This window comes from Podarcis gaigeae, assembly GCF_964106915.1.
Source record: "Podarcis gaigeae genome assembly, chromosome: 1".
Lineage (NCBI taxonomy): Eukaryota > Metazoa > Chordata > Lepidosauria > Squamata > Lacertidae > Podarcis > Podarcis gaigeae.
In genome coordinates, this window is record NC_139678.1 from 3,605,606 (window position 1) to 3,631,387 (window position 25,782).

Sequence of the window (25,782 nt, forward strand, 5' to 3'; positions counted from 1 at the left end):
TAGCTATGTATCTGACATCAATGCATCCATATGTCTTTTTTTTGATCCTATAATATGCATTTCGGTGCATTTTTTAAAGCCAAGGGCTATCCTGCATAATTTGGAGAGGTGCAAAATCTGAAGGACAATTATGTTCCAATTCACACCATGACCCAAAGGTGCAGCAGAATCCATGGATTCCTATTCAAATTCCACAAGCAGCGCTATGGACCAATTAAACTAATTTTGACTGACTAATTTGATCAATCAACTAAACAATTCAGAAAAAATGTAACCCTAAACATCACAATTCATAAAACACTGGTAGTGTGCAAGGTCTCTTACACCTGCCGTTAATGCCTTCATCCTAGTGGTGCAGCAATAAAACTGCCAGCACATTTGCAAAAGCAAGCAGGGTCTGGTATGGTTTCCATAAGGATGGGGGACCGTGTGCTGAGATTCCTACATTGCAGGGGGTTGGACTAGATGACCCTTAGGGTCCCTTCCAACTCTACAATTCCGTGATTCTGTGATTCTGTGTTATCACGGGAGAGCAGCTGGCTGGGAGTTGAGCTCTCTTCCTACTCACTGACCTCTTCATCATGGGGTGGTGAGGGTAGTTACCTTTTTCTCCCTTGAATTGTACACAGATGTGACATGGGAAGTTGGAAGAGAGTTGCTGTTTCCCACTTCCTCTTTCAGCTCTCTATGCTTTTCAAGGATTAATTCCCCCAGGATCTGACTTTTACCCAGGGAAATGTGTGCGAGTGCATTTTCTCGCTCTGTCAATGGGACTGCGAATCTTATCTGAGGCACAGGAGTGACCAGAGGCGGCACCAACCACAGCACTCGCTTTGAACCCAGCATTTGTCATCCTAGCTCAAGGTCTACTCATCAACTGGCCGCAGGGTAGGGGTTGGCACCCCAGTCTAGGTGGATGAAAAGCAGACTGCTCAGGCAACCAAAGCGACAAAATATATCCCAGAACATGTTTGCAATTATTAACAAAACAATACAATACAGAATGCTACAACTGCTCGACTGATGCTAAAAAAAGTCCCCTCCACTACTATTTCTCCCCCTTAAACGAATTCCACTCTACTGGTTTTCCACGTTTTATTACTTTCTCTGGCTGAAGACAAAACTGCTCCTCAGAGGGCTGGGCTGGCAGCCTCAGGGGCTCAAGCGCCACAGTGACTCTGGAAAGAATGTGCTCAGGACCCGCAAGACGGGCTGGGAGCCTCTTAGGACGCCTGAGGGCGACAGCTCTGCCTGCTGTTTTACAAGGGAATAGCCCAGTTATGCAAGGAGCCGTTCCAAGCTTCAAATTGGCCGGCAGAAAAAGCATGCACATCCTCAGGGAGAGATGAAGAACTCAGGAGATGGTCCCTTGCAACCTGCTACGCCAGACATAGGCAAACTCTGCCCTCCAGATGTTTTGGGACTATAACTCCCATCATCCCTGACCACTGGTCCTGTTAGCTAGGGATGATGGGCGTTGTAGTCCCCAAACATCTGGAGGGCAGAGTTTGCCTATGCCTGTGGTAAGCCTTGAAGTGGTTGGATGTGCTTCGTCCATGCTCCAGCTCAGTGCAACATGAGACCTCTGGCTCTCCACCTCCAACAGGGCTCTGGCACCCACCAAGAGGAGGGGCCTCTCACACCGACATAACCACTTCCATCTGAGACCCTACCTGCCTGTGCCCTGTCTCGCCAGAGGGGTACAGGGCGGTCATCTCCCACTTGGACTACTGCAATGCACTTTATGTGGCGCTACCTTTGAAGGTGACTCGGAAACGACAACTGATCCAGAATGTGACTGCTGGACTGGGAGTGGCCACCAGAACCATATAACACCAGTCCTAAAGGATCTTCATTGGCTCCCTGGATGTTTCCAAGCACAATTCAAAGTGCTGGTGCTGACCTTTAAAGCCTCGGCCCAGTATACCTGAAGGAGCGTCTCCACCCCATCGTTCGGCCCGGACACTGAGGTCCAGCTCCGAGGGCCTTCTGACAGTTCCCTTGCTGTGAGAAGTAAGGTTACAGGGAACCAGGCAGAGGGCCTTCTCGGTGGTGGCACCCTCCCCGGGAAACGCCCTCCCATCTGAAGGCAGCCCTGTACAGGGAAGTTTTGTTTTTGTATATTCTTCTGGAAGCCGCCCAGAGTGGCTGGGGCAACTCAGTCAGATGGGCGTGATACAAATAGTAGTAGTAGTAGTAGTAGTAATAATAATAATAATAATAATAATAATAATAATAATAATAATAATAGCAGCATTCTTTTCACTCATGCCCATCCCACAATTCCTCCGCCCCCAAGAATTGGGCCTTTCTACCCACTTGGCTTTACTCAGCAGCACCAATCCAGCAAACAACAGGAAGCTGTTCTCCAGCTTCTCACCCATTATAAACGGCGTCCAAAGCAAGATACCAAGACGAGAGCAACCATCAACAAGTATGGAGAGGGGAAATTGAAAACAGCTTTTGATCCCCTGCCAGGGCACAGCATCCAGTGTCTTGACTGACTGGGTCCTGACCGCAGTCTTGCTGTGGCCTTCAGCTTCCCCCCACCCTACCCAGGCAGACGAGGAGAAGATATGGGGAAAGCCCCCGAGCAAGTCAAAAGTCACGCAGATCACGACCTTCTGACAGCCTCGTCCTTGATCAGGGGAGGGACTCAGCGAGGGCCACCGCTGATCTGTATGTTTTGAACATAAACAACATCTGTACGTCATTTTTAGGAAAGCAGATGAGGAGCCCCCCCGCCAGAACACACACAAATGGCTTTCCTATGCACAATGGCCCCATTCAAAAGCCTATTGCCCTCAAATACAACAAGCTCAGCCAAACCCTGAAAAATGGGAATGAGCTGGAGCTTCGCATTTCTTGCCTCTATGTTTCCAAATTCTTCTTTTGTGGTTTCTGAAGGGCTGAAGGCTAGCTTCATGCCTTCGTGTTTTTGGTTCTGCTTCCAGATAATCCAAGTGTTGTGTTTTTTTAAATGTTGAGGGCTAGCTTCATGCCAAAAAGCTAGTGACACACAGCTATCCTATTTTTACAATTCCTTCTGGTTTTGTTTTGTTTTTAAATAAAATAAAATAAAAGTAGAGATTCTCAGGACAGGATGGGCATATGCACAGTGAAGGCACATAGCTCCAGTTACATGGCACAGTGGAAAGATTCCCATTAGTCTAATTTCAGAATCAGCGTTAACAGCTGGTAACATTCGAATTCAACATCCACAGCTTAACTGGAGGAGGAGAAGGCTGCTTTTCTGCCCAACTCTTTATTAACTGAGCACAAGCCAACACCTAGATAATTCAGGACACATGTAAAAAGGATTCAGAGCGCTGCCAAATGTGTCAGCCACATACCCCAAACAGGAACTATAGAACTGACATATTTGCTTTCTTACAAAGTAATAATGGAAGCGTTAGTTGCATTCTTAGTCAAGGGATGCCATTAAGTGAAAAGCTCCTCCTTTGTAGGCAAAAACTCCCAAATGCAGTCCTTAGCACCTCCTCTTAAGGCAGGCACCCAGGTAGGCAGGGCGATGAGGAAAATCTCTCTCTGCCCGAGGCCTCAAAGCGGCCTTCACCAATGTGGCACCCTCCAAATGCTTTGAACTACAAACCCCATCAGACAATGTGGGGCTGAAGCAGGGGTGGCAAAGCTTTGACCCTCTGTTATGGTTGCTGGGAGCTGTAGTTCAGGAACGCCAGTGGTTCCCCAGTGGTCTGACTCCAAACCTTCAGATCTCCAGAGTGTCCAGAGCATTTCAAAGACAGGACAGTGCTTACAATACTTGCAACCACCCAGTACGGAAGAACAATATTAGTATCCCTACGTTGGAGGTGCAGGACTGAAGGTGGGGGGGGGGGGGTTGCTTTCCAAATATTATCTGGTGGCAGAGGCAAGATTCGAACCAGAGTCTTCCCATTTTGTTGCTCCGTCTATCTGCCCCAATGCTACATGGTCCATTTCAGAGGACCTGGATCAACGTGCTAACCTGGGCAATCGTTCCCTAAAATGCTCACGGATGCATGCTACGTAAGGCTTTGCAATGCCTCCAAGTTTCAAAAGTGTTTCCTCCATTTCCCACCCGATGGAGATTTTACAGCGAACAAAGTTCCTTCGAGAGCAGTGTGCCTCTTTGTTCGCCTTTCCTTCTCATTGTCTATTTCATCTTGCAAGCTCCTTGGGGGCAGAGACTCATTTATATGTCCCTATGAAACTCTGCAAGGAACACCGGAACATTGGTGGCGCTGTGCAAATAATAAGCCGGAGGAGGATCCAACTGTGTCAGCTCTGCTCAAGTTAAAACGCTGCACGTTTCTTTATTTAAATACAAGGTCTTTGGGTCTGCTTGGAAGCCACAAACCCCGAAAACGGAAGTTCTGAATCCCACATGCAAGAGAGTGAGCAAAGCAGCAAGCAGTTGCTGGCTTGTGCAGATAAATGAGGCTGTCTGGCTGCAAGGGATTCTCTTTCTCACTGTGTCACCACAGCTGAACCCTGCAGCAGAGAAACAGGCCCTTCAGCTCAGCCCCGGCACCAAGAGAGCAACCCCTGGCTCCAAGGCAAGCCTGGAAACTTGTAAATAGCAGCGGTGGCTCAAAAGCTGAACGCAAAACCTCAAATACCAGACAGAAAAGTCAGCTTAGCAGCAGCAGGCAGGGGGACTGCGAGGAGGCAGACAAGACAACGTGCCTCTCTGACAGGCCTCGCTTTTATTTTGTCCCGTAATCACGGAAACTTCACAAAACATTCCGGCTGTAAAACCAGTTTTATTCCCCTGGAATCTGGCGAGGAGACCTTGGGAATGTCTAAGGCGGAGGAAAGAAATTCAATGGGTGGCGTGGAGGAGATGTTTCTGGCTCAGAGGTCAACTGGAGATTATATTTGGGAGGGGGAGCAGGAAGGTTGGTGGGCTCAGGACAAACTGGGATGGTGACAATTTTGATGATGATGAAATTTATTACCCATCCTTCACCAGCAGGCCCCAGGCTACAACAATTTAAAGTTCAGTACTAAAAACAGTGAAAACAAATGATAGCCGCAGGAATAATAATAATAATAATAATAATAATAACAACAATAATAATAATAATAATAATTTATTATTTATATCCCACCCTGGGTGGCTTCCAACAAAGTATTAAAATACAGTGGTCTGTTAAACATTAAAAACTTCCTTCAAATGTCCCCTAAAAGTCTGGTAGTTGTTCTTCTCTTTGACATCTGGTGGGAGGGCGTTCCACAGGGCGGGTGCCACCACCAAGAAGGCCCTCTGCCTGCTTTCCTGTACTTGGCTTCTCGTGGTGAGGGTACCGCCAGAAGGCCCTCGGCGCTGGACCTCCATGTCCAGGCAGAACGATGGGGGTGGAGACGCTCCTTCAGGTATACTGGGCCAAGCCTGTTTAGGGTTCCCTGCCTTCTCCTGCACAGGCACGGGGCAGATCCTTCTCCGGCCTACCGCAGCTCAGAGAGCAGGACGGCACTGCTGAAGCTCCACAAACAGAGCAAAAGCATTCCCAATTGGCATCCAGATGAACCCTGGGGGCATCTTGTCAAAAGGAGACGGCCATTAACGGAAGGCAAGGTGCCCAGAAGACTGACAAGCCCAGCACTATTTATGGCATATAATTATTATTTGCTTAACGCTTAATGCCCAAACAGACTTGTGACCTTCCCCTTGCAGGAGGCGCTGGCCTTCAATTTTTTTCAGACTCAGGATCCATCTTAAACCCAAACATGCATTTCGGAACCCATTTCTTCATTTTTTTTACCATATCTTTGCATGCTGGCTAGTGCAATTCACCTTAGAACAGGCTGTGACCTGGTCGTGGTCTGAGACTACATCTCCTATTGTCCCTGGCCACGCTTGCTGAGGCTGATGTGAGCTGTGGTTCAGCAACATCTGAAGGGCCAAAGGTTCCCCACATCTGGGCTAAAGGGCATTCTCGTTTCATATGTTACCGAGGCAGTCCGTCTTGGCAATACTATTACACCAGCTTCAGCGGCTGTCAACGCATCTCTGTGCCCAATTCAAAGTGCTGGTTTTAAGCTTCAAATCCTTAAAAAGATTGGAACGGAAGATATTGGATGGGTTGCCTGCACCCATGACCAGCCTGCCTGCAAACTGAGATCTGCAGTGGAGGCGATTCTTGGGGGTCCACCTCCGACCTAGATCAATGAAGCTACTGCTGACCACAAGTAGCTCTGAGACCCCTTTTGGCTGAAAGGGTGGAGGAGGAAATCCTTTCAATGAGAAAGAAAGAACGAAGGAGTTGCTTCGCAGACAAAGGGTGCATCTAACACAGCCCTGTTTACATGAGCTGAAAGAGATCCCCGCCACAGTATATAAACTGTTTATTGTGGAAAGAACTTGTTTCATCGGATGCATGAACTCTCTGAGGCTAGACGTTGTCCTTTTCCTGCAGACATGATTAGTCTTATGGGGGAATTTTTATTTCTTAATACTGCTTGTTGCACAATGAATAATTAACTTATGGAATTCACTTCTGCAAGATGCACCAATGGTCTTTGGCTCGCATGGCTTTGGGATTTGTTTTTGTTTTCAATCATGATTACTGCTGGTATCAAGGTCTTCCTAAGAATGACAAGTTTGAGGGTATCTGGTGGTCTCTCCTGGTGTTTGTTACCTGGTCAGAAGGGCTCACTCAACCTCCACTCTCACAGCTGAATTTTTGGAGACAGTTCAGGACAGCGATCACCCATGATTCTTGTTGTTGTTGTTTAGTCGTTTAGTCGTGTCCGACTCTTCGTGACCCCATGGACCAGAGAACGCCAGGCACCTCTGTCCTCCACTGCCTCCCGCAGTTTGGTCAAACTCATGCTGGTAACCTCGAAAACACTATCCAACCATCTCGTCTTCTGCCGTCCCCTTCTCCTTGTGCCCTCCATCTTTCCCAACATCAGGGTCTTCTCCAGGGAGTCTTCTCTTCTCATGAGGTGGCCAAAGTACTGGAGCCTCAGCTTCACAATCTGTCCTTCCAGTGAGCACTCAGGGTTGATTTCCTTCAGTATGGAGAGGTTTGATCTTCTTGCAGTCCATGGGACTCTCAAGAGTCTCCTCCAGCACCATAATTCAAAAGCATCAATTCTTCGGCGATCAGCCTTCTTTATGGTCCAGCTCTCACTTCCATACATCACTACTGGGAAAACCATAGCTTTAACTATACGAACCTTTGTTGGCAAGGTGATGTCTCTACTTCTCAAGATGCTGTCTAGGCCTGTCATTGCCCTTCTCCCAAGAAGCAGGCGTCTTTTAATTTCGTGGCTGCTGTCACCATCTGCAGTGATCATTGAGCCCAAGAAAGTAAAATCTCTCACTACCTCCATTTCTTCCCCTTCTATTTACCAGGAGGTGATGGGACCAGTGGCCATGATCTTCGTTTTTTTGATGTTGAGCTTCAGACCATATTTTGCGCTCTCCTCTTTCACCCTCATTAAAAGGTTCTTTAATTCTTCCTCACTTTCTGCCATCAAGGTTGTGTCATCTGCATATCTGAGGTTGTTGATATTTCTTCCGGCAATCTTAATTCCGGCTAGGGATTCATCCAGCCCAGCCTTTCGCATGATGAATTCTGCATATAAGTTAAATAAGCAGGGAGACAAAATACAGCCTTGTCGTACTCCTTTCCCAATTTTGAACCAATCAGTTGTTCCATATCCAGTTCTAACTGTAGCTTCTTGTCCCACATAGAGATTTCTCAGGAGACAGATGAGGTGATCTGGCACTCCCATTTCTTTAAGAACTTGCCATAGTTTGCCGTGGTCGACACAGTCAAAGGCTTTTGCATAGTCAATGAAGCAGAAGTAGATGTCTTTCTGGAACTCTCTAGCTTTCTCCATAATCCAGCGCATGTTTGCAATTTGGTCTCTGGTTCCTCTGCCTCTTCTATGATTCTTGGTATAACTCATATAATATTTGTATGACACTTTACAAATTTAGCTTTGAGGTGCTTTCTTCCAAAAGGTATGTAATGCTAAGTATTTGTAGCTTTGCTGTATAGCCTACTTTTCTCTCTTTCATTGTATTGTTCTTTTATTGTATTGTTCTTTTCCAAACGTTTTCACAATAACCTTCAAATCAAATACAGTGGTACCTCGGGTTACATACGCTTCAGGTTACAGACTCTGCTAACCCAGAAATATTGCCTCGGGTTAAGAACTTTGCTTCAGGATGAGAACAGAAATCGTGCTCCAGCGGTGCGGCGGCAGCAGGACGCCCCATTAGCTAAAGTGCTGCTTCAGGTTAAGAACTGTTTCAGGTTAAGAACGGACCTCTGGAACGAATTAAGTACTTAAGCCGAGGTACCACTGTACATTGTTTCATAAGTCGACTTCCCACCTTCACCTTCACAGTATTTTTACTCAAACCTTTCCTATTGCGTTATATCTTTATCCATCACAAAAAACTATTACAATTATTTTGTCATTGTATTAATATTTTTCATCCATTTTCTTGTTCTGCTTGTCCTTCTTTGCAGTTTGTAGCTGCCTCCTCTATGTCACAAAATGATATAAAGACATATTTGATGGCGATGGGGACGGATGACTACGATTAGACAAAATCAATGGCTATGAGCCGCACAGAGCTTCTTCTACTTATGCGATTAGGAAATACTGGAGGAGAACAAGAAACCGAAGGTGGGCGGGTGCTCACCATCCAATAGCTGGAACTTATTCTAGGGCACCTCTTTTGATCTTAAAAGTACCAGAATCTCCCAGCCATTTCACCAAAGATCCCAGGAGACCTAATAGGAAAAGTGCACAGTTCCCTGCAACAGCAAGACCAAGTCACCATGCATGCCAAAGCAACTCAAGATATAAGGAATGGCTCCTGCATTCTGCATTGTACACAGGCATTTACATATCGGTGTTTAACTTCGAAAATGGTATCTGCCCTGGCTTGATTTTTATCCTCCAATTCACAGCTCGTATGTGTTCTGGTTTGGGCCACCCAACGGGGAAGGAAATGCTCAGATGTACTGTTATTCATTGATTCAGCCACTCCAGGAATGAGAGTCCCTGCTCAAATGAAGCTGCAACTGTTACCTAGCAAAGAATAAAACCAAATAAGCAGAAGTTGTTGACTGTGCTATGAATTAAGAGTCGAAAGACCTCTTTGAGCACCTGATCTTTCGTACCTCTTTTCATAGGAATAGACTGGATTGCTACTACAAAGTCTTGCTGTGAGACAGAGACAGAGAGGCAGGCAGACAGAACTCAGTCAATCTGACAGCCACAAAGAGCCAGGATGATAGAGCAAACGAACTGATAGATATATGTTGTTACCTGAGCATGTTATAGGGTTCAGCTACCTACTGAGCCAAGAGTCCCTTGAGCTGGCTTGGTTAAGACAAAACCCCTCAGTCCAACCAGCCTCATTGTGTGGCACAGTATTGTGGAACGGTGGAGATGGATGAGGGAGAAGCAGGTTCAAACCCCTGCCATCCTAGCCTACTTCACAGGGCTGTTGTGGGGATAAACTGGGGGGTACAAGTAGATAAATAGGTACCGCTCCGTCAGGAAGGTAAACGGTGTTTCCATGTGCTGCTCTGGTTCGCCAGAAGCGGCTTAGTCATGCTGGCTACCTCGGCCAATAAAGCGAGATGAGTGCCGCAACCCCAGAGTCGGCCATGACTGGACCTAATGGTCAGGGGTCCGTTTACCTTTACCTTTAAAGGGAAAGCTACCCAGAGCACTGTGGACTAAGAGTGTGATAGGCAGCCTGTCAGGGAAACAAATCCATCACAAATGAGTATTTTTTAATAATAAAAAAAGAAGAGAAAAGAAAAGAAGAGCTCACCTGGTTCTAACTTGATAATTTTTACTGCAGCCAACTCTCCGCTGTGCACATTTCTGGCCTAGGAAAAAACAGAATGACAGCAGATTTAAGCAGAGTGCAAAGGAATGTACATCAGTGTGTTAAACCAAGAGGCTTGTGTGTCAGGATGTGCATCATTTGGGGAAATTGCTACCTAGAAAGATGAAGCGGGCAGGGAAGAGCGGCCAGGTAGCAGGAAAATGACACGCACAGGCCCCTCATCACTTAAATCTTTGGCAGTCAAGCCACAACTATAGTACAAGTGCATCTTAGGGGCAGTTAACTTGTGTGATCTCAACCATATGTAGTTAAAGGCCGGCTGGTTAAAATTTCACAAGTTAAATGCAAGCAAGGCAGAGAGCTTAAAAGCTCTTTTTGCTCTGGGTTTTCCTGGCACAGAAAGAGCTTTTAAGCTCTCTTTGCTTGTGGGGGCAAGGCACTGTCGGCACACTGGTCCTGGGATGCTCTTGTGAGATCTCATGGAGCTGTCCAAGTTCCCGTGAAATCTTGCATGAACATCCCTAATCTTCCAGAGCCAGTGCCTGGGATGCTCGCATGGAGGTGGTTAGAGTACGCATTTTCATTTAAGTGTGGAGCCTTTGGAACCAAATCCGTGCATAAGATGTGGCTGTACTGTACTCAGAACAGTGGCTACACATGCACAACCACATTACGCTCTCACTGTTATAGACCGCCCTGGCAGATGTCCAGTCCATACCATACAGAAATGGGGCTACCCATATAAAAAGCAAGGCCACTATAGAAAAAGCAAGTGAAGCAGTGATTCGTAGTGACATCCAGCCTATGGAACTCACTGCCCCATGAGGTTGCAACATCTCTTTATTTATGGGTCTTGCACCATCACTTAGAAAACTTTTCCCTTCCAGCAAGATTCTGACTTTTGACCTTCCTGCTGCTCATTTATCTTGGATGGTCTTTAGAGCCAATCTAGCTCTCTGCTAGGGACGTGGATGGCACTGTGGGTTAAACCACAGAGCCTAGGGCTTGCTGATCAGAAGGTCGGCGGTTCGAATCCCCGTGACGGGTTAAGCTCCCGTTGCTCTATCCCAGCTCCTGCTAACCTAGCAGTTCGAAAGCACATCAAAGTGCAAGTAGATAAATAGGTACCGCTCCAGCAGGAAGGTAAACGGCGTTTCCGTGCGCTGCTCTGGTTCGCCAGAAGCGGCTTAGTCCTGCTGGCCACACGACCTGGAAGCTGTATGCTGGCTTCCTCGGTCAATAAAGCGAGATGAGCACCGCAACCCCAGTCGGTCACGACTTAACCTAATGGTCAGGGGTTCCTTTACCTTATAGCTCTCTGCTGGCTTATTAGCTTGTTGGTATGCATTTTTTAATCTGCTGCTCTGTTTTTTCTGTTTGTAATAAGTTTGCTGAGATTTTCATAGAATCTCAGAATTGTAGAGTTGGAAGGGATCCAGAGCGTCATCTAGTCCAAGCCCTTGCAATGCAGGAATCTCAACATGTGGTCCCCCATCCAATATGAAACCACACCGGACTCTGCTTAGCTTTGCAAATGTCCTCTCAGTTGAAAAATGATGCAGAAGAGTCTTATTTCCCTACTCCCCCTGCTGCTTGCACCTTCCTGCTCTTGTCTTCCTTCTGCCCCTCTCCACATCCCAGCCTGGCCTTCTGGGTCACACCCCCCACCCACCCCTTCTGCATCCCCCACTGCCTCCCTGACTGCTCAACAGGGTGAAAGGACGATAAGGATGACCCTAAATCCAGGAAGACAGCTGCTTCCTTCCTTGCCTGCAGGAAGCGCATGATATCTGTGCCAAACCCGGGTACATTCAGTCCTTTGCAAGTGATAAAAGAGTGAAAAAAACACACATAAAACATTACCCCCCCAAAAAGAGGAAGAATAAAATTAAATAAAGAGATTGCAAGGAGCCTGCTCTACAGCTACAGATAACAGCAAAGCTACAAGCTTGGGCTGGCAGATTTAGGGCATAATCCTGGGATCCCAGGGTCCATAAAACAGAGCAGACACCCCCCCCCCCATAGGGGAAAACTGAAATCAGATGGTGAGGATCAACAGCCTCCCCCTCCAGCCGTATATTCTGTCCTCCAGGTGTGAGCTCTCTACCTGCCACTTTTGGGGATTGCTCAGCTCACCACCGATACTCAAAACATTCTCCCTCAATTTCCCCACTGACTTGCCTACCTTTAGTGTCCATTACTGTTTGCATAATATACTGTAGTGGGTCCGGGGTAGATGGAGCCGGTCCTTTCAAGCATTAGGAAGACAGTGCACGTGACACACACACACACACACACACACACACACACGTGTGTGTGTGTTTATTATTATTATTATTATTATTATTATTATTATTATTATTCCTCCTACTATTATTTGCATCTATATCCCTCCTTTTTCTCCCAAGAGCTCGGAGTGGCATACATGGTTCTCCCCCTCCTCATTGAATCCCCCCAAACAATCCTGCGAAGGAGGTTAGGCCGAGGGGCAGCGACTGGTCCAAGGTCACCCAGTGAGCTTCCTGGTTGAGTGGGGATTTGAACCCTGGTCTCCCAAGTCCTAGCCTGACACTATACCACGCTGGCTATCAGCACAAGACACCCCATTGCCAGGCCTATACAACCTGAATCCACCAGCCCAAATAGTTTGGGGAGCCCCTGCTAGACCATAGTGCATGTCTGCTGGTCCTGGCCAATCAGAAGTTGTGCAGGCCTCCCCAGGAGCACTGAAGCATCTCCAGCTTAGCTTGCAGCTAAATTCCATTTCCTCCCTTCTGATTTAATTTATATACAGTCATACCTTGGTTCTGGAACGTAATCCATTCTGGAAGTCTGTTTGACTTCCGAAAATGTTCGAAAACCAAGGCGCAGCTTCTGATTGGCTGCAGGAGCTTCCTGCACTCAACTGAAAGCAGCGGAAGCCACAGAAGTCGCATTGGACGTTCGGGTTCCACAGAACATTCGAAAACCAGAACACTTGCTGTATTTTTCCATGTATAAGACCATATATTCCCCCAAATTTTTAAGTTTGAAATTGGGGGTCGTCTGATACACGGAATGTTGCATTCATTTATTTCTTAATTTGGGACTCAAAAAATAGGGGCCATCTTATACATGGGGGCGTCTTATACACGGAAAAATATGGCACTTCTGGGTTTTCGGCATTCGGAAGCCAAAATGTTCAAGTACCAAGGCATTTGAGAACCAAGGTACGACTGTAGATGCAAACCCAGCTTCAGTCTCCTGAATAAATGAGGCACATTTACACAGCTTCCCATTTTGCTTAATTCTTCTGTTGGCTTGCACCCCTCTTCACCCCTCCTCCCATCACCTTCCTTCAGCCCCCTATGACTACGATTCTCTGCTTCTAGAGACCCTCTGCCGCCGCTCCCTGCCCCAGTGTGGTGTAGTGGTTAAGAGCGGCAGACTCGTAATCTGGGTAACCGGGTTCGCGTCTCCGCTCCTCCACCTGCAGCTGCTGGGTGACCTTGGGCCAGTCACACTTCTCTGAAGTCTCTCAGCCCCACTCACCCCACAGAGTGTTTGTTGTGGGGGAGGAAGGGAAAGGAGAATGTTAGCCGCTTTGAGACTCCTGAAGGGGAGTGAAAGGCAGGATATCAAATCCAAACTCCTCCTCTTCTTCTGTTTCTGTGCTCTCCATTTTCAGGATAGAATACATAATAAATTGGTTTGCATTTTTTCTGATGGTTGCCACTTCTCTGTCTCGGGAGACAATATGGAAGAGCGTGCCTTTGGGGGGCTGGAGAGTTACAGCGCCTGCTGTGGCTGTAGATACCAATTCTGTGTTCAGAATTTGCTTTTTCCTTAGAGGAGAAGCAAAGTTATGGATGGCCTTGTCTTCTCTGTAGCTCACACATCTTCACAAAACCACAAGGGCTACGAACTTGCCTCTCTTTCGCCCCACCTTCGCCTAAAGATTGAGAAGCAAGGCTGCTTTCGGAACGCAGACTCCAAGCAAGCATCAAGTCAGCTGGGCGGTGAGCAGAAGCCTCGTGGCCTCCAGCTACCAAGGAGCGCTTGGGTCAACAACACACAACCAAGGGAGAAGGGGGCGCTGGAGGGCCACAGATTCCCTGTGCCTGTCCTACATCCTCATTTACTCCCCCCCGCCCCCGGTGGAGCACCTGTTTTTGTGGCCAGAAGGTGCCAGCTTCCATTCCCAGCATCTGCAGGTAAGGCTGGGAGAGGTCCCTGTTTGAAAACGTAGACAGCCACTGCCAGTCAGTGTGGGCAGTACTAAGTTAGATGGGCCACATGACCTGACTCAATATAACCTCCCTTTCTACATTCCTTAAGTCCCCAGAAACCAGCTCGGGACTTACTGGCTCTCCTCGCATTAGGAAATGAAATCAATCTGGAGGTTATTTTAAGGATTTGACAACGTTTTTATTGGTGGCTGCTAGGGTGGAATTTGCAGCTCAATTAGGGCTTACGATACAAAACCGTTTTGCCAGAGTCTGGGAAATGGCGTTACTGGAGAGGTTAGCTCAGCATAGCAGGGTAGTCAGAGGTCAGGTTAAGAAGGCAAGTTTACTTGGTTTATGTTTCTCGCTTATGTTAATAAGTTTGCCACCTTAACGGAACTGCCTGTGACACATGTACCATTATGGAGAGATCTGATTCCTGGATAAGATGTAACTCTGTGTGGCACTGTAACTTCGTTTGGTGAAAGATAATCTGCACTCCGTGTTTTGTACTGTTTATTTTTTCTTTCCTGTACACTGAGAATCAATAAAATGCATGCTTAAAAAAGGAAACCTGCTCTAACCAGTGTTAGAAGCTCAAATATACAATCTAATTACCAAACGGCACCTTAAACCTAGGGATTTGCTGTTGTTGTTTTTCATTTCATTTCTATAACGCTTTATATTCTAAAGAACAAATCTCAAAGCAACACATTAAAACAACAAATAAAACACTCCAGAATAAGACAAATTCAAGCTTCAAAGGAAATATTTCAGATCCTTCTCTAAGTGAAATTTTGCTTTCCCTAGGCGCCAACCTGGCTTCCAGAGATCTCCACGTGGTCACAACAGGACCTGTGCCAACTTGCAAAACATGCCTGGCACCTAGCTAGTTTCTAACACTGGCTCTAGCTCTGCACAGACCCTCCTGTGTTTAAACACATCAACGAGGATCTCCCAAGGCTTGCCTAGAACAGTTTGGCAGGCTGGAGGCTCCCCACTGCTGGCACCCCCCCCTCCAGATTAGTACCCACTCCCAGCCCTGGCCAAAATCTGGCCTGTGGCGCCTTCCGATCCCTTCCCCTGCCCTGCACGGCCACCGAGCGAAAAGGCCCAGTGCGAAGGCGCAGAGCAAACAGCTTGGTGCTGGCCACCCCTGGAACTATTTCCAAGATGCAGTCATTCACCACCCACTGGTATTCCCTTACTCATCTGGGCGTTTGGTGCCCACAAGTTAAGCAAATATGAAGCCAGCGCCGGCTGCCAGGGGGAAAAAGGGAGCCCCGGCGGCCTTTGTAGCTGTAGTTATTTTCATTTTTAAAGCTCTGCCAGAGGCCATTGTGGATTCTGTGCCCTAACCACCCCAGCTGGAGCTCGGAGAGACAGAGCCGTGACAGGCTCCATTATTATCGCCGTGGAGGGCGTTTGGGCTTTTCAGAAAACACAGCCGAAACAGAGACTTTACAGACTCGCAACCGTTAAAGGGATCTGTCTCTTGGAACTGGCACCCCTGCTCCTTTTCAAGGAAAGGAACAACAACAGCAGCAGCAGGAACAGCAACAACACACACACACACACACACACACACACACACACACACACGTGGGAAGGGAAGGAAAAAAGGGGGAAAAAGACAATTATTTTGCTTCCCCTCCCCCAAACCGCAAATGTATATTTGAAGATTACGGTGGGGACTGATGCGCACTCAGGTTCTGCTTGTGGGTTTCATACAGGGTTAAACTACAGTGGATCCTTGGGTTGCGAACGTGATCTGTGCGGAAAGCATGTTTGCAATCCGCGGCGTCCGCAACCCGCAGCACCGCGTCTGCGCATGCATGGGTTGAGATTTGGCACTTCTGCGCATGCGCAAAGCGCAACTTAGTGCCTCTGTGCATGTGCAAAGCACCGAAACCAGGAAGTAACCCGTTCCGGTACTTCCGGGTTCGGAGGAGTGCGCAACCCAAAATCGCGCAACCCAAGCGTCTGTAACCCGAGGTATGACTATAGTTAAATGTAAGAACATAAGAAAAGACTGCTGGATCAGGCCAATGGCCCATCTAGTCCAGCATCCTGTTCTCACAGTGGCTGACCAGATGCCTCAATGGGAAACCAGCAAGCAGGATCTGAGAACAAGAGAACTTTCTCCCCTCCTGTGGTCTCCAGCAACTGGGATTCAGAAGGATTGCTGCCTTCAAATGTGAAGGCAGAGCATAGTCCTGAAATGGCATCGGCCCAGTATACCTGAAGGAGCATCTCCAGCCCCATCATCCAGCCCAGACACTGTGGTCCAGCTCCAAGGGCCTTCTGGCGGTTCCCTCTCTGCAAGAAGCGAGGTTATAGGGAACCAGGCAGAGGGTCATCTTGGTAGTCACACCCCCCCTTCCCAACAGATGTCAAGGAGATAAATAACTGTACAACTTTTAGAAGACACCTGAAAGTACCCAAGTGGCTGAGACAGTCAGATGGGCGGGGATTCAAATAATAAAATCATCCTCATCATCTATGGCTATGGAATTCACTCCGGCAAGGAGGGCTTCAAAAGAGGATTTAGGCAGATTCATGGAGGTTTAGGCTCCTAATGATTACTAGGCACAATGCCCTAGGAGGACCACGCAGGTGGTCCCAGGTCCCATTTATTTATGTATTTATTGGAAATACTTATATAGGTTTTTCCTGTCACAGACCAAATTAATTTACAGAAGAAGCGAAAAAGCATTTTTAAAAAACCAAAAAACCAAAATAGCATATCTAGCAAGTAACAATTTTAAAATGGCAGCCATAAAAATATAGTAAGGTATCTGTAGGAATCATTCAAATAGAAAAGGGCAAATGCAATTCAATTAGGACCTTAAGGAGAGCCCTGATGGAATAGTCCAAGGGCATAATCCTGTCAGCATTGGCATCACAAGGGGGGGGGGGCGGTGCGCCCTGGGTGCCATGTTTGGGGGGGTGACAAAAAGGCACCCCACGGGGTACTCACCCCACCGCCCCCGGGTGGGGCGGCACAAGCAGCCATCGCACTGCCACAGCCATTTGCGGCTGCAGCTGCAAGCAGAGGATCCTGCCACTGTCAGCGGTGCCAGTGTCAAACCACTATATACGCTGCATGTGCGGCATCGCTACATATGGCACATGCGTCGTACATATCGGTGTCATGCATGCGCAGCCGACGGTTTGCTCCGCCCCAGGTGTCGGTTAGCCTTCGCTCGCCCCTTCCTGTCAGGACCTGCTTCCCATAGAGGGCAAACCCACAAGCATGACCAAGGCACAACAACAGCCCCTCTCCTCATTTGTGCTCCCCAGGAACTGGTATCCACAGGCGTTAAAACAAAACAAAAACCCTCACCAAACAGAAATGCATGCTGTCCCCACCTCCGGCACCGCCCAAAAGGGATAAGTCTCTACACTGCATGTTGGAGAGCTTGATAAATAAAGCCTGGTAACCTCTGATCTTTTGCACTAAAATAATAATAATGATTTATTTTAATGTTCACACCCTCAGGTACAGAAATTCCCAGAGTGGAAAATGGTAGTGGAAGACAGTGAGTGAAGGGAGGTGGCAGAGAACACTGCACAGGAACATTCTTGCAAGCGCCGCCACCAGCGTGGACCCGAAACATGGGAAAACCTATGAAAAATGTGTAGAAATTATTCGTGATCTACTGCAAACCACCCCAAGATCTACCAGCAGATTCAGATCCAACTTCTCCCCACCTCTGCTCTGGAACTGCAGTTCAGAATTTTATTTAAGAAGGCACAGAAGAACAGGAACCAAATTCTTGACCTTCTGCAAGATTTGCACACTACCCAAACAGGTTTGTCTTCTTGAGTTAATGACAGCAAACAAAAAAACCCACCTAAACCATAAGAGACTTTCAGGGTGGTGCAAATTCCAACTGAAGGTTAACGAGAGGAGGAGAAAGAAACACTTCCGTCCTGCCTTTCAGCCCAAGCAGGAGCTCCCCAGGTGACTCAGAATAACTGCTAAAATGACATGAAATACGAATCAATAACAAAAGACAAAACTAAAAAAAAAGGGAAAATGATACCAAGCGGAAGTACAAAATCCTAGAACACAGCTAGTTCAACTTGGCAAAGAAGAACGCAGCCAGCCATGTGGGAAGAGGGTGAGGAACAGAACAGGCTCTGCTTTGGGGGACCATCAACAATTCATCTAGCAGTTCCAAAAGTTCAGATCTCCAGCAGATACAGCCAGATGGCTGGGCATGTCTAGACAAGGCAGATTTTTCTCCTCCGAACCATTCCTATCCTACACAGTGCTATTTCCTGCATTTCTTCCCAAACGCTGTCTTCTGGCCCATTGCTTGTTGCACTAGTCTAGCACAATCTATGAGATAAGAAGCTGCCTTCACACCACATCAAACCCCCTAACCCAGCACAGCCCCTTCTGGCTGCCAGCAGCTCTCCAGGGTCTTCATCACCTGCAACCTGGCCCTTTTAACTGGAAGGTACCATGTATCAAACCTTCCACATGCAAAGCACCCAACACAGTGCACAAAGGTGCTCCACCAGATTGCAGACTGCCTTTTTCTAACGTACAATTCCAGTACTTACAAGGCCAGCTGAAAACAGCACAACACACCAGGCCAGGAAGGAGAGGAAGGCAGAGCAGGGGAGAGAGAGAGAGAGCACAAGCATCTCCTAGACTGAACTAGGAATATGGTTAGAAAATCAAAGGAGTAGGAGAGAGAGAGAAAAGTTGCATGAATATCAACTGGCTCAAGGCAGCACAACCCTTCTCAGGTGACATTCAGTTTACAGAGACCAGCCATGTTTGGAAAGGAAGACATCCAGCTCCTGCCTTGGGTCGAGATCGAGTTGCGGGACCGAGCCCTGAGTACCTCAAAATTGGAGGCCTGGACAACAAAGCCTGCTAAGCTACCAAAGACTATGGGCTGACACACATGGAATGTTTTTCACCCTCCACACCAGTCTTCCCCAACCGCAGACCATCCGTCTCCCATCCAGCCCAGGAAAAAACTGTTGGGATGGGAAGGGAGAATAACACACCAGTTGATCCCTGTAGAATTGCTTAAGGACTCTGGAGTGGAGGGCAGATAGATCTGAGCCACAGGAGAAGCGTCATAGCTCAGTGGTAGCCCATCCGCTTAGAATACAGAAGGTCCAAGGTTCAATCCAGAGAGGCTGGTAATATCCACCATCTGGAAACTCTGGAGAGCATGCAGACAAGACTGAGCTAAATGGACCAAATGGTCTGACTCAGAAGAAAGCAGCTTCCCGAGTTCCTCTGAGCCATGGACCCAATAAAAATACTTACTAGCCGGCTTTCTGGACAGAACAGATCTTCAGCAGAATCTCATGCTGAAATCAATGGGAGCTGGTTGAAAGAGGAGAGGGGAACTTCCCAGGGGATCTCACCTAGGAATAGGGAAAGTAGGGGCGGAACGCCATCTGGTCTGCAGTGTAATGTGAGCCTATCTAATCTGCATTTCCCAAAACAGTAAAGCAAACAGAAATGTGGCTCTCTTTTGAAATTTGCACTTCCCCAAATTCAGTGATGCCATTCTTGAAGTGAAAAGCCTATACAGAAATGTGTCCATTAGGAGGAAGTATGTAGAAAATATATTTATTGCAGGAAACAACACACAGAAATGTGCTGGAGAAACTGCTTGCAAAATTCCATATATTAAAGCAAGACTATATCTAAAAATGTGTGTATTAGGAGACATGAGCACTAAAATGCTAAGAAATTCTCATTAAAAATATAGCAAACTAATGCAGCAATGTGGAGAACTGAATCAAAGAAAAGAAAACTGAGAAACTGAAACTGACAGTCTTCTCCATCTCTAATTGTACCTCATACAAATTAACTGGCGGGGGTGGGGAGCACACCAAAATGCGTTGACCGGTCCTGGGATTTCCTTTTTTCTTTAGCAAGACCTAATTCTGCAGCCTTGAGCAAAGCCTCTATCTCCCTCTCCCCCAACCCCTGCAGCCCCCTGCTTACAGAACAGGAGCGATGGAGACGTAGCATGCAAGGCTGTTGCAAGGATGGAGACAGCCAATGTAAGGCACTGAGCCACTTAAGTGTGTCAGGTGTGGGATTAGTGGGGATTCTACACTTCCAGCGTGACAAAGCAACAGCCTTTAAGCCCCACATTGAGAAGTGTATGGGTTGAAGCTGAACCTTTTCCCTGAGAAGCTCAAGGAGAGTCGGTGACCTGACCGCATGAAGCTGAATCAGAACAGTTCGGCACAACTTACTTTGTCCAACAACAGCTCTAGGAGGGATCTGGCTGAAATGTTTCCCAGCCCCACCAGCAGAGATGCGAGAAACTAAGCCTAGGACATCCACACCCATTTACAAAGCAGGTGTGCTACCTAGTGAGAGAGGGTCCCACCTTGGCCTCCGCTGGCCCCACTTTGCCACATCCAAGCCCACACCGTCTCTTTTATGGCATTGCAATTTTTCAAAAGTCATGCCTGTCTTTGTGCAGAAGCCCTTGACGGGAGTCTTACTTTGCCCTCCGGCAAAATAATCAGGTAGCTCCTGACCTAGTTGCCACCTAGCAAGCTGCAGGCCTCAACAGGTAGTTTGTTGACGTCAAGAGCTGCGCAGAGTAGAGAAAGGCTTTATCTTTCTGAGACCTGCAGGGGCCAATGCCCAAATCCAGCAATCTGAATTCAGGTCCCTTACATAACTGCCTGCTGGGCATGGCTGGTGCAAGAGGAACACGTTTGGCAGCAAAGCCCAGTGGCGAATGAGCATTAGATGATTAACAGAACTGAGCTCTCCCACCCAAGCTTTCCAGATGTGTTGGGCTGCAACTTCCATCAGCCCGGGGCTGAGGAGAGTTGGCCGATGGGAGTTGTGCTCCAAAACAACTGGAGGGCATTTGGTTGGGGAAGGCTGCCCTCGGCTGTAGCTGTGTTGCAGGGCTTTAATAAGCTGGTTGCCTCTGAAGAAACTTTTAAAGGCTTCACACACACGACTGACACAGGTACACGTGGTGGGTTAGTCCTTTTTTGTGAGCTAAAACTTATTTGTTTTATGCCTGCAAGATTGCACATTTTGCCAGGAAGATAAGTGGACAAGTATAAATTTCTACTACAATCTGATACAAAAGGCAAGATTATTCCCAAGCAGAAATGTTCCCTATGCTCACTTCTCTCATCTAAGCTTCCATCTTTCTCGTTCTTACTGTCTTCCAATGGCTGCTCTTTTCCTTTCCTTCCTGGGCACATTTGCTTTCATTGGGTGAGCTGGGGTCATGGAAAGACCCCAATGTGGGGCAGGGAGAGGTGACTTCCCACCCTGAGAGGGATTATAGTTGCATTGTGGCACACAAAAATCTTTCAAGAGGACATATAAGCTGCAGAGTTGCAAACTTTGCACAAATCATGCCACTGCCATGTGCATACAGCACTGAAATGCTTGGAGCGAACCCAAAGCCATTATGCAACAGATGCTTAGTCAAACGCCAGAGAATTGTACCCGACTGCTGCCTCAGCTCCACCCAGCAGTAGCCCCTTTGTATAGCTTTTCACCAATATGATTGCACAAACACTGTTGTACACTACAGCAGGGCAACTAATACCCAGCGTGAAACACCTAGATTTCAGGTTCAATTAGCTAAATAAACGAATTAAAACAACAACCACCTATCTTCAAGTTGGCCTTGCAAATAAGTCTACAAGTGATACTAGCCCACAAGGGGGCTTCTGTCTTCCTGCCCCCTGCCCGCCCTGCACAAGTATTTAATTGTTTGAGTCCTAAAAGAGAGTGGGTGGGAATCAAGATTTATTTGGCTAATTAAACAATCTATGGCCTTTTTAAGTTGTGGGGGCATATTGTTTTTGTTTGTTATTATGTTATATATTTTTATGTTTTTATACTGTAAACTGCCCTGTAATCCTTGGATGAAGGGTGGGATAGAAATTTAATGAATAATAATAATAATAATAATAATAATAATAATAATAAAGGGTGGTATTCTACTAAATTGTTCTGTCAGTGCAAGGATTACCACTAGTGCAAGGGGAATTTCTCCCCTCTCCCCCCCTGCCCTCCCCCAATCTGCTCCGGAGAGTTGGGGAACCCCTAGAACAGATTTAGGGGGCGCACAAAGCGTAGGAGTGTAGGTTCTGTTGCACAAGCGGAACAGATACAAATACTGCATACTATGCCATTCTCAACCCAAAATATAAATTGCATATGTAGCTTTAAAAAAAAGAGCCCAACGGAGAAGAATCTTTCTTCTAACTTTTCCATATTGAGCCTGACCGGGGCTTTCTGTTAAGTATCTTAAATGCAGGCAAACTCCTGGCTCTGACAGCCAGAGGCAACAAAAGCAAATCTAGGTCTCTGGCCTAGCCATCCAGAAATGAATTGAAAAATCCTAGCAGCTTAGCCAAAATGTAACATGAAAAAGAAGGTACCGTATTTTTCGTCCCATAGGAGGCTCTGTCCCATTTTTTCCTTTATTCCCCCCCCCCCCCAAACCAGGTCGGGGAACAGTGGGATGGCGGTGCTGCGCAAGGCTTGCCGACACCAGCGCAAAGCACGGGGCATCCTCCGAAGGGCGCCCCGTGCTCCGTGCTGCTGGCTGCCGCCCGCAAGCCTTGCGCTCCCGGGGGGAGATCCCCCGGGTGCGGAAGGCTTGCCGACACCAGCGCAAAGCACGGGGCGTCCTCCAGAGGGCGCCCCATGCTCCTGGCTGCCGCCCGCAAGCAATGCGTGCCCGGGGGGAGATCCCCCGGGTGTGCAAGGCTTGCCGACACCAGCACGAAGCACGGGGCGTCTTCTGAAGGGCGCCCCGTGCTCCGTGCTGCCGCCCGCAAGCCTTGCGCGCCCGGGGGAACTCCCCCCGGGCGTGCAAGGCTTGCGGATAGCTTCCTGGAGCCTGGAGAGCGAGAGGTGTCGGTGCGCACCGACGCCTCTCGCTCTCCAGGCTTCAGCAAAAGCCTGCATTCGCCCCATAGGATGCACACACATTTCCCCTTCATTTTTGGAGGGGGAAAAGTGCGTCCTAAAGGGCGAAAAATACGGTATCTTCTGATTTAACACTAACAACTAGCAGCCCTCCAGATCCAGCAAGCAAGCAAGCAGGATTTGACTCTTGAACTGTCTAAGTAGCAGCCATTAAGACATTTCAGGAGTGGCAGACACACAGAATCATAAAATTGTAGAGTTGGAAGGGACCCTGAGGGTCATCTAGTCCAACCCCCTACAGTGCAGGAATATCAACTAAAGCATCCAAGACAGACACCTAGTACGCCTGCCAATCCATCGTTAAGCAGCACACTTCTTCTCCTAGCCTTTCCCGCTTTGGAGCACAAATTCACCTCCTTGGTCTTCGCCATGGTGAGCATTGCACTGTTAATTGCACATAAGGCTAACTAGGTTCCCCCCTTCACCAGGGTTGTTAACAAGCATCTTACCCTGGTTAGCCCTAACCTTGGTTAAAGTGACACATGAGTTCTTGCTAGAGTGGGGATTTGAAGAATGGGCTTCTTGCTTCCTAGCTCAGCCTCCCAACCAATACTGTATACCAGCCTTCTATCTGCTTCTGCACAAAATTCATTCTGCCTCTGCTTGATACGTACAGGCAGGGGCCCGTGAACTGCAAAGCATTCCGGTCTGGCCGCACTTGGGTGGCGAATCTCCTGCTCAACCCCACCAACACCCTGCTGCACAAGTCATTTTGCAGGGCTCACTTTCTGGTTTAACTCTGCAGCCGCGAGGGATAGAAACTTACGTCCTACACAAAGTCTAGAGCAACCTCAGGAGCAACTTCCTCTAGCAATGCTGCCATGGGAATATCACCTGGAGCAGACAGCACAGACAGTGCTTGCTAGCCAGTTCTGAGATCAAAAGACTAAGTCAGAAATATCCGCCAGTCCACAAAATACTACATGCTGGCAGATGGGGGGGGGGGGAGGCAACCTGATCATTCTTAGCTGCACTTATGCACCAGCAAAAAGGGTTGTGCAATGCATCACATATTCACACCCACTCTCGGCATTTGATTATTACACAGTTGAGCAACTGAGGCTTGGAGAAGTCTGCAGACACCTGGCGAGGCCTCTGCCTGAACTGGGATGGCAACCCAGAGTCACACCAAGCTCTCAGCCCCCTGGCTTTGCTCCAGGGAAGACTACGCAGATAGCCAGTGTGGGACTGAACTCCACAGTAGACATGAATTTCCTCATCCAGCTAAAGGACAAAAAATGTTGGAAATGCAAAGAGGCCGACGGTGACTTTTATCACATATGATGAACTTGTGGCAAAGTTAAGAACTTTTGGGAACTAATTTATAATGAACTTAAGAAAATATTTAAATACACCTTTCCCAAAAAAACAGAAGCCTTCTTTCTGGGTTTGATGGGGAAGGAAATTAAGATAGTGAACCAAAGACTTTTTTGTACGCCACAGAAGTGGCAAGAAATATGCTTGCCCAAAATTGGAAACTGCAAGAAATTCCTACTATTGCGGAGTGGCAGACGAAAATTATGAGCTACGCAAAGGTAGCCAAACTGATGGGAAGAATTCTGGATCAGGAAAATCAGAGGTTTAAAGAAAGTTGGAGCAAATTTATGGTGTATATAAAGGATACTTGTAAAAATTTAAGAACACTGGCAGGACTGAAACAGCTCTTACAAAGTACGACAGATATAGGGGTTTTAAAAAAAAAATAGAATACGCGATTTAAGAAAATAAGGGATACTCGCTGAAGTGATGGAGGGAAGTTGCAAGCTCGGCAGAGCTAAAAGTATTTAAGTGATTTATTGGAATGTATTGTAAAAGTATGTATAAGATACAAACAGATAGAAGGAGCACCTATGGGATCACCCCTCTCACCGGTCATCGCAAACCTGTACATGGAACACTTTGAAACCAATGCTTTAGACAAGTCAGAACACAAACCCAAACTTTGGCTCAGATATGTTGACGACACCTTTGTAATTTGGCCACACGGGAAGGAAAAACTGGATAGCTTCCTCACACATCTCAACAACTTACACCCCAAAATACAATTCACTATGGAAATAGAAGCCAACAACCAACTTCCCTTCCTTGACGTCCTAATCTACAAAAAACCTGATGGCTCCCTAGGACACACTATCTACCAGAAAAAAACACACACCAACCGCTACTTACATGCACAATCACACCACCACCCTGCACAAATAAACTCCGTAGCCAAGACTCTCATCTCCAGAACCAAACGCCTGGCTGACAAAGACCACTTGACAACTGAGTTACAGAATCTCTCAAATGTGTTAATTGCCAATGGATACCAGCAAAACAGGATTACGAAGCTAATCCAAAAGGAAACACCCCCCAAAAACCAAGACACAGAAGAAAACAATGGCATGGCCCTCCTTCCTTATATCAAGGGCACTACAGATAAAATTAGCAAAATCCTCCATAAACACAATATCAAAACAGCCTTTTGCACCAACCAAAAAATAGCCAATATCCTCAGAAACCCCAAGGATAAAATCCAGTGGGAAAACCAAGGGATCTATGAAATACCCTGCAAAGTCTGCCCAGCCACGTACATTGGACAAACAAACAGACGAATAAATGCACGTATCGCAGAACACAAGAATGCCGTCAAAAAAGAAGAAAAAACTTCCTCTCTTTTCCAACACATGAAAGAAACAGGACACGAAATTAATTTTGCAGATTCCAAATTGCTCTTTAACACGGAACATCACCACAAGAGAATAATCATGGAAGCCATCGAGATAGAG

At 47.3% G+C, this 25,782-nt stretch overlaps 1 protein-coding gene across 3 annotated transcripts in view; it reads right to left on the reverse strand.

Moving 5' to 3' along the window:
- MAP4K5 (mitogen-activated protein kinase kinase kinase kinase 5) overlaps positions 1-25,782 on the reverse strand; it is an 88,002-nt gene that overhangs the window by 45,071 nt on the left and 17,149 nt on the right. For all 3 annotated transcript variants that reach the window (XR_014562550.1, XM_083732782.1, XM_083732783.1), the window contains exon 3: positions 9,818-9,875. Coding sequence is in view for 2 of the 3 variants with exons in the window: in XM_083732782.1 (XP_083588908.1) it covers positions 9,818-9,875 (58 nt within the window). In the remaining variant the exon portion in view is untranslated. The remainder of the gene's footprint in view (positions 1-9,817; positions 9,876-25,782) is intronic.